Below are 11,668 nucleotides of genomic sequence, written 5' to 3' on the forward strand. Positions count from 1 at the left end.
ATCTGTTGCATTGTTGGAGGAGTCCTGTTATTAAGAAAGTCATTGCCACATACTGTAGCTATGCATATGACATTAAAGCCTTTGAACCCTTAAACGTTTAACTTATTCAGAACCAGAATCAGAAATTAAAAATGACTTTTAGTGAACTTTCAGTGAATTTGCACTACATAGTATTTTAAACATATTTCTATATTTGTATGGGGACAAGGTTTTCTCTTTGACTAGTCCAGTAAGCTAATTTCCTTATTAAGCTGTGATGGGAATGTATGTCTCTAACACAAACAATAATGCTCCGGTTATAATGACTCTCTTTATATTGTACTGCTTTAGGTGGTATCACAGATAAGAAATAGTCCCTAAATAGCCCTAACACATGTGTATGCATACTGTAGTCATACGGGGGTGGTATATATGTGAGCGGCAGCGTCACATGACGTCTTGTAAGCAGCAGCAGCAGCAGCCAGTTGTTTACCGGTACTGATGCATTCGCTAATGGACACCGCGTTGGCTGGCTGTCAAACCAGCTAGTCAGGAGGAGGTAAACCAGCACAGGTAAGATGCCCTGAAAGTGTTGCCGCATAACAAAAAAAAGAGGCTGTAAATACTGGAACTTATCTTCGTATGCGCTGAGGATAGAGCTACCTGAATTGGGACCATTTTACAGCAACGGGACAAAAGGAAGTCCCGTCTGTTTGGAGTCCCGGTAAGCTAACCTCATTTAGCCCGGACCACTACAGGAAGTTAGGAGGTTCGTATTCAAAATAATAATTGAAAAAAAAAGAAATTTATGAGTTACTTTCTCTCTTTAAAGATAACCTTAGCTGTGACATTTTATTGAACGGAAGTGAACGCAGATATTGTTTTTTGAACCACGGTAGCATTTTAAGCCATCATTTGTGTAGCGGGTCTTCTCAAATAGTTAGCTAACGTCAACCGAACAAGTTAAAAAAAAAAAAAGTATAGCGAATTCCACAGGCGTTAATTGTGGCTTTATTTTGAAAAGTGTGAAGCGGAAGTCAAGGTTAGTAAATCGCTGCTACTTGTTGCCGCTTTCTTTTACTCAGGAAACGCCGGCTTGGGATGCTTTGTAGCGTTTTGGTTTGTTTTTTTTTGATAGCGATGCTTTTTATGTAGCATACATTGATCAATCATAAAAATTTAACATCGTATCAGTAAATAGACTGATCCCTAAGGACCTATCCTCAAAACTAAAATTATAAAAGCCAAAAGTTGTTGTAATCACGAGAGCTATGATAGCAGCTGATATCATTCAACCCTACCCACCCTATATTGTAGTAGCGATTTATCCACCTATGTTAAGCATTAGCGATATGCTATAAATTATGCTTACTTGTTTGTTTTTTTAATAAACGTGTCTACTGCACATAGTACAGGTTGAACAATACTGTCCTGGACGTAGCTCTTTTGACACTCGGCCTGTTTACTCAGTAACTCCCAAATCCACGTATTATGATGATTTTGGTTTCTAGGACGAAAACATACGCCAACACACACCAGTCAGAAAAAAGCTAGAAAATAATAAATATAAGAGAAGCTACAACTAAAGATTAGTTTGTATTGTCATTTATTTCCTTTGTGACTCCATTACTTGTTTTTGTCTATAAAATGTCAGACATGAATATAAACTATCCATCCCAGTTACTCAAAGTCCAAGGTGATGTCTTTAAATATCTCTATCAGACCAAAACCCAACAAAGTAGGACATCTTTATATTGCAATGGAGAAAAATACTTTTTTCTGACATTTTTAACTATCATTAATCCATGAACAAAACACTTTTGATCAAATTATGGATTAATAAAATAATAAAATAGTTAATTAATCCAGAGTCTTATTCTTTCTGACTCAATAAGTCTAAAATGACAAATGGTCAAATTGCTTGATAAATAACACTGCATTGTTTCTTAAACACGCAAGAGGTTCATTTTCTGTTGACAATCTAATCATGTAATTCTACAGATCATAATGTAAGATAAATGATAAGCTTTGAAGTGATCACGGAGTTCTAGTTAAAAACCCAAAAGCTGCTCGTGAAGTTTTTTTGAATTTTGCAAGGGGACGATGGTGCACCTCCCTGTGTGTTAAAGGCCTCTTGCAGAAATGTACTCTGTTGTACACTTGGCTTCCTTTGGAGGGTGGACGACAAAAGGCCCCGTCCCAAATTCAAACCAGGACATCACAATGACACGAAAAAGTCTTGTAGAGCTTTTGTGTCTTCCAGGCAGCAGCGGGTAAACAGACCGGCTGATCTTGTAATGAATCCATCCAAGTGACATGTCACATGATTGCATACAAATTACGACTGCCGCGAATGTCCATGCTTTCTATCGATGTATCGCTAACTACAGCATCACAAGGTCTATATCACCTATGTGAGGTTTTCCTCTGCATTGTTGCATTTCACAGGTCGACGCACACAAGTTCACACACGCATATAAAGACCTGTTTTCACCCTCTGTCTGAAACCAGAGCCCAGTCTGCTCTGATTGGTTAGCTGGCTGGCTAGGTCAACCGTTTAAAGATTTCCTGCCCCTTAGCCTATCACGTACAATGTTTTGGAGCGCTAGCCAGTAGAAGTGCAAGTGTTATTTAGTCATGTCACTATGTCACGGAAGTAAAAAAAGGAGTCCAATGGAGGCGTTTCTGGCGCGGGGGGAGTGTGTGGGAGAGAAACTCCATGTGGAGGCAGCTTTGTGATTTTAGCCTTTGAAGACCATTAAAATGCACCACCTATATAACACACTACAGGAAAGGGTTAAAAGAGCCCCTTTAACTTCTAGTTTGAACAAATTGGTGTTTTGATATGGCATTTAGTTACTTCATGATTTTGGCCTGTGTGTGGGGAAGTGTGTGTTATCGACTAATGAGATCAAGTTAACAGCGGCTTGGCTGTTTGAGTCATCCAATGGTCTGTTTTGGTCAGGTAAACAGGTGTGTGGTGGTGAGTCAGAGCATGTGGAACAGATGCCTAATGAATGAAGCATGCACCCCACATCTGCACCAGCACCGGTCCTGTGGAATAACCTGAGCCCTCATTCCCTTATATTTATCGTCTAGTGTACTGTAAAGTGTACATTTCACCCCTATTTTCACACTAATGCTGTTAGTTAGTGCCACTGCTTCTCTATGTGGAGATTAGTCTCTCTTCAGACCCATTTTACAACATTTGTGCCTTTATAAATAAGTGAATTATCGAGCATGAAATTCTATCTTTTACAAAATTATTAATACAAAAAAAGAGACAAGGGCAAGTAAGCTCATGCCCAATCCACCTCCCCCCATCCCGCCCTTTATGCAAATCTAAAATGTAATATAATCTTTTGTTTGGAGATGATAAGGTCGTAGGTTTTACGCACATTTTAACTTATCATTCCCCAAATCACACGGGTTTTTAACATAACATTTATTCTTTGTACACTGGGTTTTCCAATGTCTTCCAAATATCAAAGTGTGCATGAAATTATATCTGCAGTGGAAGAAATATTTCTAGTCAAGTAAATTAAGTTATAACACAGTGTACAAATACATACAAGTCAACATGTCAAAGTTTAAGTACAAATGTAGATGCATTAAAACATAAAAGTACTTATTTTGCGGATAGGGATTTTATTTTATTTTTAAATGGGCCTTTCATTTGGGTATCAAATAAAGTTTTGCTGCTGCTCCAGTCCTCAGAAGTACATTTTTATTCCTATCTGCTTCGCCAAACTTGGGGCTACCGACCCCCCTCCAATGTAGGTAATAAACTTTAAATAAGAACTTCATACAACTCAACTTTAAAACACCCTAACTCTACCTCTAAATCACTTTCAACAAGAGTTTCCACCTCAGGCTCTTATGTTTGATGTATCTTCCCCTGCCGTTAACATTTCCACTCCCTCCGCCCTCTCTGTTATCAGTTCCTCCCAACCCTCTCTGCTCATGACTTGTCTTTCACCCCTGTCTGACACATTATAGATTAATTTTAGAAACTCTTCTGAGTCACGCCTCTGGCATTCAGCCCCGCTCTGCATCATCAACGATGACGTGTTACATCTTCCTGTGTTGGACAGGTTGCTCCAGAGGTTGCCAGACGGGGACTTCAGTCTGCAGCGTCCACATCTTTGAGGGTCTGAGACGGCGGCACCATGGCCGACCACGAGGAATCCCAGAAGATGAACGGCTCCTCCCATCACGCTCAGGCTCCCAAAGAGAGCATGCAGCTGAAGAAGGAGATCTCGCTGCTCAACGGGGTCAGCCTGATCGTGGGGAACATGATTGGCTCTGGCATCTTCGTCTCCCCCAAGGGCGTGCTCATCTACAGCGCCTCCTACGGGCTGTCGCTGGTCATCTGGGCCATCGGGGGGGTGTTCTCTGTCATAGGGGCCCTCTGCTACGCGGAGCTGGGCACCACCATCACCAAATCAGGGGCTTCTTATGCATACATCCTGGAGTCTTTCGGAGGCTTCATTGCGTTCATTCGCCTGTGGACTTCTTTGTTGATCATCGAGCCCACCAGCCAGGCGGTCATAGCCATTACGTTTGCAAACTACCTGGTGCAGCCGCTCTTTCCCACCTGCGAGCCGCCATACGCAGCAGCCAGGCTCATCGCTGCCGCCTGTATATGTGAGTGCTGTCTGCTCGTGTTCCTGCAGGAGTGAATTCAAAGAGCATCTCTGAAGTGTTTCTGTCCCTCCCGTAGGTTTGCTAACGTTCATCAACTCTGCGTATGTGAAGTGGGGAACCCGCGTGCAGGACACCTTCACCTACGCCAAGGTGGCAGCACTCATCGTCATCATCATCACCGGCATCGTCAAGCTGTGCCAGGGTGAGGGATGTCTCTACAGGACTCTCCTTCACAGTGTTCTTCTCTCTGTGTGTTAGGGCTGTTTACAGGGCCCTAGACCAGTGGTTCCCGCCTTTTTTTTTACCAAGGCACCCCTGGAAATATTTCTCGACCAACTTTTCATAGATTTAAAAACCACTTCAGAGCTTAAACTAAAAACATTAAGTACACCATACATTTGTTTTCAAATGTGTATTTAATTTAATAGAACATTTTATAGAACAAATAATCAAATGTAAGTCATCATAAAAACCAGGACTCACCTTCACAGTGTTGTTCTCTCTGTGTGTTAGAGCTCTTTACAGGGCCCTAGACTCTGACTGAGGGCCAGGTGATACGGTTAAAATCTCAATAATGATATACAGTATATTACCATACAGCATAATTGTCTGGTAAGTTAATCAATAAATAGTCTTTAGAGAAATAAACACATGCAAATACCTAATGCTCAATACTTAATATTATTTATGGTAAATACCAAAGAAATCTTTTTTTGCAGAATATAGTATTCCCATTAAAAAGAACTTTGGGGGTAGGAGTGCGGAAGCTAAATTAAAATGAAAAATGAAAGCTGAAATAATTCATTGATAAGCCTGTGCACTGCTGTTGGTAAACACTATTTACAATTTTTTTAACATTCATTTTGGGTTCCAAGTGGGTACACGCAATTTTCTCCACCATTATTATGTCCTGCGCTGTATTCTGGGTAATGGACCTCAATGCTTTCTCTACTCTGTTGTGTTGACACACATTAAACACACAGAGGATATACATGCACAAACACAGAGAAAATACATGCACACACAACCACATGCAGAGGAGAGGTGGCAGAGCAGAGAGGCAGCCAGGTACCCGGGGCCAAGGGAGCAGATGGAGGTTAGGTGCCTTGCTCAAGGGCACCTCGGCAGTGGCCTAGGAACCGACGTTATTATCAATATTTAACATGTTTAGATATAACATCATGGCTGAACAGCTCACACTTAGCTTCAAGTCTGAAATGACACAGCAGAGTGATGATCTGATCCATGCACAGTGACATATTGTACCAAGTTAATTATTGTGTCTCTCTCTTAGGTAACACAAGCAACTTTGAATCATCCTTTCAGGGATCGTCCACAGACCCTGGCAACATCGCTCTGGCGCTCTACTCTGCCCTCTTCTCGTACTCGGGCTGGGACACTCTCAACTTTGTCACTGAGGAGATCAAGAACCCTGAGAAGTAACTTTGGTGCTTCCTTTTCTGTAGAAGGTGTGGACAGAGGCATTTCTCGATACTTAAATAAGCTTGCTAATAATCCAACGCTGTGTTGTTTTAGGAACCTGCCCTTGGCCATCGCCATCTCTATGCCCATCGTCACCATCATCTACATCCTCACTAACGTGGCCTACTATGCTGTGCTGGATGTCAGCGCTATACTGGACAGTGACGCAGTGGCAGTGGTGGGTTAGCTGTAATGTACAGAAGCCCTGAGAGGCAAGAGAGAATCCGGTGATTCATTTTCTGATACAAACTTATTTTGTTCCTTTGTTTATCAGTAAAGAAAAAGTGAAAAATAGTGTATGCCAGTACAGTATCATATTCCTAGGTTTATTGATTATAATTTTTTCATCTGTGATACTTGCAGTTTTTCTTTAGTTAGATGAAAACGATATTTTCCACTTTTTTCTCATATTTGAAAGCAGGTGAGAAAAATGATTTTAGCCTGATACAGCTCTGGAAAAAAATGAGACCACTTTAGCATGATCATTTTCTCTTGTTTTATTATTTATAGGTATGTTTTTTTATTTTTATTGTATTCTAAAAACTACTGACAATTTTTCGGTGTTGGAATTCAACAGACACTGGAATGGCTGCCATACGTGTAGAGATAGAGATTTAAGAAACATTTGGAGTGGTCTCTTCATTTTTTCCGGAGCTGTATTTATTTTCAGTAAGTGTTTGTTGTAGTACTAATTTGGCGACATAATGCTAACATGCACACCCACTCAATATTCTAAATAGGACTTAAAGCATGATTGTTTACTCCCGGGTGAGTTTACATTTCTTAATACACTTTTAAACACAAGGTACTTTTTGTGTGTTAGCAAGGTAAGTAACATTCCTGCCATATTAAAAAAAATATCAGTCTATATTTTGTTTCACAGATAAAAAATAAATAAAGGGAGAAAGAACCTGTCAGAACTGTTTTGCCTATTATGAAGTCATACACACAGGACAATTCAGAAAGCAAATCTCCACATTACATTTTTCTCTCACTTGCCTCTAAGGGGTTCCGTAGTAAAGCTTTTTTTTTTACAAAATATGCAGATGAGACGTAGAGCTGCTGCATGTGTTTAAGTGCAGTTGCCTAACCTGTATGTGTGTGTGTTCAGACGTTTGCGGATCACACGCTGGGTGTGATGAGCTGGACCATCCCCATAGCTGTGGCTCTGTCCTGCTATGGAGGACTCAATGCCTCCATCATAGCTGCATCCAGGTACAACACACTCACAAACACTCGCACCGCAGAAACGATCTGCAAGGGTTATTTCATAATATACTTCGCTCAGTGTGGAGTTATCCGTCTTCATTTGTGTTTTCTTGTGTGCAGGTTGTTCTTCGTGGGCTCTCGTGAGGGCCACCTCCCAGACGCTCTGTCCATGATCCACATAGAGAGGTTCACCCCCATCCCCGCTCTCATGTTCAATGTACGAAAACAGATCGATTATTATTGGATTCTAGCAAGAGGAAGTACAGGAAACTTCATTTGAGCCCTCATGAATCACTAGGGATGCTTTTAGCTTTCTACTTGTTCGACGGTTTGGCTGTGTTATACATATTTCATCATTTGCGGCATAAGTTTGAGTTTTTGTCTCAAATTGTAAAGGTCCCCAATCATGCTTTATTTATAAAATATATTGTAGGGCAATATACAAAACATGTCTGTTAAGTGTTTTGCTCTAAACACCAAACAGATCACCCATTGTAGCATGCCTCATCCCTCTCTATTTCAGCCCTGTTCCTGAAGTGCTGATTCTGAGACTGTCACTTTAAATTCGAGCTGAGCTGAAGCTGGACACGCCCCTTTGGAGAGCATGCAGCTCTGTCTGAAGAGAGAAGTTTCTACCAGCAGAAAACTAAACGCTGCTTTGATTAAACGCCATATTATGTTCCAAACCACATCAAGCATTATTTCTGAAACAGTATGGAGCTCAAACGTTTCTCTCTCATGGGGTTTACCACAAGGACAATACCTTTTATATTACACATAGTCTCTCCAGTAGCTACAGCGTTAGCTCCGAGTGTTAGCGATGCTTGCTAATGTAAAAACAGACCATATTACTTCCAAACACGTCGCACATTGTTTCTGATACAGCACATAGCTTGTTCTTTCTCAGTGTTTACCACTAGAACAGATACATTATATGTATTATATATACACCAACTCTTAAGTCCCTCCTGCAGACATCCTGCTGAACACACACACACACACACACACACACACACACACACACACACACACACACACACACACACACACACACACACAGGTGCTGCAGAAGGGATTCAGCTCACAACTGTATATTGGGGACGATAGGTTGAGACGTGTTACGTGGGCGGGACGTTACCAGGAGTTCAATCTAAAGCCAGCCCACACTTTCTTTATTATGTCATAAAGAAAGCAAGTCTGGATCACCTCGTTTGTTTCCCCGTTTTTAGAGTTGTGGGTAAGGAGGAAAATAGAAAGGGTTGTATTTTCTGACACTTTGTGAGTCTCCTTACACATCTCTGATAAAAACAGGAAGAAAGTTCCAGAGAAAGAAAGCTTGTTAGGCGAACGCTCTGACTCCTGACCTGGTTTTGTGGACTCTGGGCCCCACTAACATACCTGCACCCTGCAAGCGTAATGTTTTAGAGGGGCAGGGGATTAAAATACCTTTACGATGGTGCCAGACCACTTAGCGCTTATGGAAACTCAAACTATCTGGCAGCTCTTTTCCTGCTTATAAATATGTCTCTTTGGTCTTTATAACACTGATCCACCTCCACAATGGAGTCACGAGACTGTTTTAATCCTCCCTTCCTTCCTCTGTTCTCTGTCCAGTGTGTCATGTCTCTGATCTACCTGACCGTGGAGGACGTTTTCCAGCTCATCAACTACTACAGCTTCAGCTACTGGTTCTTCATGGGGCTGTCCATCGCCGGACAGATCTACCTGCGCTGGAAAGAGCCCGACAGACCCCGACCCCTCAAAGTAAGAGCGGTTCAATCAACATGCAAATACCACGCATCCGTCCATTGTGTAATTCTGATACTTATTTAGTTCCCAGTAGAAGCCAGAGGGTTGATTCTGTGCAGAGTAGCAGTTAACATGTGATCAGTAGTTGGTTTACTTGTATGGTTTTTATTATCTCAGAGAATTGTTCTTTTTCCACCTCGTAAATACATGATTTTAATATCATTCTCAAGATGTTGGTTTTTTCTGAATGTTCATTTTAACTTAAATATCTCAGATAATATTTTTTTGTTACATTCTGATTTTAAGGAATATTCTCTCTTAAATGTATGATTTTATAATCTTGTAGAATATTGAAATTTTTTCCACATTTAGTATTTCTTTTTTGGGGGGTTATACCACTTTCATAGAATATCAAAGTTTGTTTCTTGTGAATGTACAACTTTAATCTGCGGAATTCATTTTTTCCCAGAATACTTATCGCCTCAGCCGGCTACATTTTTTCTTTACTTACAATGACCCTATTACACTGTCATGTCAAAGCCAATAAAGTGTATCCATTTTTTGTCTTGTGTTTCTATTCTGAAAGCTGTCTTTAGTGTTCCCGGTGATTTTCTGCATGTGTACTGTGTTCCTGGTGGCGGTTCCTCTCTACTGCGACACCATCAACTCCCTGATTGGCATTGGCATCGCCCTGTCAGGGGTCCCCATCTACTTCTTTGGCATCTATCAACCAGAGTCCAAACGGCCCCCCATCATCACTAAGCTACTGCGTGAGTGCACTGTACATCCGGCACACATCAGGCACCCTTTAGCTGCACCTCACCCCCTCTCATGCTGTCGTCTCTTCTTCCTGCAGGTTCCCTCACTCACTGCACTCAGCACATTTGCTACTGTGTACTGACAGAGATGGACAAAAGTGAATAGCTTTGAAGCAGCAATCTCTGAATCCTCACTGGTGTTTTTGTGTGGGTAAAAGGAGTTTAATGTACTGGTTACCACAGTGAAGCTTTCAGACTCCACTGACTTGTTTACAAAACGGAACTGCTGCCACAGGTGCCCTCATTCACATGCAGATGAATCATGGAATTCCTGGATATTCAAAAACTCCGAGACATATTGTGGATACTGTTACATTTGCTCCATCATGTTATTTAATTACCTCTATTTTTAAAGGATTGCATTGTTTTTGTTGACAAGCAGTATATATACAGTGGGGCAAAAAAGTATTTAGTCAGCCACCAATTGTGCAAGTTCTCCCATTTAAAAAGATGATAGAGGCCTGTCATTTTTATCATAAGTACACCTCAACTATGAGAGACAAAATGAGAAAAAAAAATCCAGGAAATCACATTGTAGGATTTTTAAAGAATTTATTTTCAAATGATTGTGGAAAATAAGTATTTGGTCAATAACAAAAGTTCATCTCAATACTTTGTTATATACCCTTTGTTGGCAATGACAGAGGTCAAACGTTTTCTGTAAGTCTTCACAAGGTTTTCACACACTGTTGCTGGTATTTTGGCCCATTCCTCCATGCAGATCTCCTCTAAAGCAGTGATGTTTTGGGGCTGTCGCTGGGCAACACGGACTTTCAACTCCCTCCAAAGATTTTCTATGGGGTTGAGATCTGGAGACTGGCTAGGCCACTCCAGGACCTTGAAATGCTTCTTACGAAACTACTCCTTCGTTGCCCTGGCGGTGTGTTTGGGATCATGGTCATGCTGAAAGACCCAGCCACGCTTCATCTTCAGTGCCCTTGCTGATGGAAGGAGGTTTTCACTCAAAATCTCACGATACATGGCCCCATTCATTCTTTCCTTTACCCTTCCATTTTCTAATAATTGCTCCCACAGTTGATTTCTTCACACCAAGCTGCTTACCTATTGCAGATTCAGTTTTCCCAGCCTGGTGCAGGTCTACAATTTTGTCTCTGGTCTCCTTTGACAGCTCTTTGGTCTTGGCCATAGTGGAGTTTGGAGTATGACTGTCTGAGGTTGTGGACAGGTGTCTTTTATACTGATAACGAGTTCAAAAAGGTGCCATTAATACAGGTAACGAGTGGAGGACAGAGGAGCCTCTTAAAGAAGAAGTTACAGGTCTGTGAGAGCCAGAAATCTTGCTTGTTTGTAGGTGACCAAATACTTATTTTACAGAGGAATTTACCAATTAATTCATTACAAATCCTACAATGTGATTTCCTGGATTGTTTCCCCCATTCTGTCTCTCATAGTTGAAGTGTACCTATGATGAAAATTACAGGCATCTCTCATCTTTTTAAATGGGAGAACTTGCACAATTGGTGGCTGACTAAATACTTTTTTGCCCCACTGTGTATATATATATATACCATGAATTGTCTATCCTGTTCAAAGGGAAGAAAATGTATTTCTGTCTGCTGCTATGTGAAGACTTTGAGTCATCATCCTCCATTGCCTTTAAGTAGGTCTGTCTTTCATTTTTAACTAAATAAAACAGTTATTTTCCATGTGATGGCTGAGGTGAGTTTATCCATCCTCCTGGGACAGTAGGGGACGTATCCTCCTGCTGTTGTACACAGTGTTTCTGAAGGATCGGGTTGTAGCAGCGATGTTAGCAGTGAAGT

At 41.1% G+C, this 11,668-nt stretch overlaps 1 protein-coding gene across 1 annotated transcript; it reads left to right on the forward strand.

Moving 5' to 3' along the window:
- Positions 1 to 434: 434 nt before the first annotated feature.
- Positions 435 to 10,303, forward strand: slc7a6 (solute carrier family 7 member 6). Its single transcript, XM_063882629.1, has 10 exons — positions 435 to 552; positions 4,074 to 4,626; positions 4,703 to 4,828; positions 5,921 to 6,065; positions 6,163 to 6,286; positions 7,220 to 7,323; positions 7,438 to 7,534; positions 8,932 to 9,081; positions 9,653 to 9,836; positions 9,923 to 10,303. Exons 2-10 carry the CDS (start codon positions 4,149 to 4,151, stop codon positions 9,988 to 9,990), a joined length of 1,476 nt encoding a protein of 491 aa, XP_063738699.1. The 5' UTR covers positions 435 to 552; positions 4,074 to 4,148; the 3' UTR covers positions 9,991 to 10,303.
- The last annotated feature ends 1,365 nt before the right edge of the window (positions 10,304 to 11,668 follow it).

Source organism: Eleginops maclovinus, chromosome 4 (assembly GCF_036324505.1).
Source record: "Eleginops maclovinus isolate JMC-PN-2008 ecotype Puerto Natales chromosome 4, JC_Emac_rtc_rv5, whole genome shotgun sequence".
NCBI lineage: Eukaryota > Metazoa > Chordata > Actinopteri > Perciformes > Eleginopidae > Eleginops > Eleginops maclovinus.

Excerpts from the sequence above, each read along its gene's own strand:
- slc7a6 (XM_063882629.1), top strand. The coding sequence starts at position 4,149 with ATGGCCGACCACGAGGAATCCCAGAAGATGAACGGCTCCTCCCATCAC. Across the intron at positions 6,066-6,162 it reads GAGATCAAGAACCCTGAGAA|GAACCTGCCCTTGGCCATCG; the intron begins GTAACTTTGGTG and ends GTGTTGTTTTAG. Across the intron at positions 9,082-9,652 it reads ACAGACCCCGACCCCTCAAA|CTGTCTTTAGTGTTCCCGGT; the intron begins GTAAGAGCGGTT and ends CTATTCTGAAAG.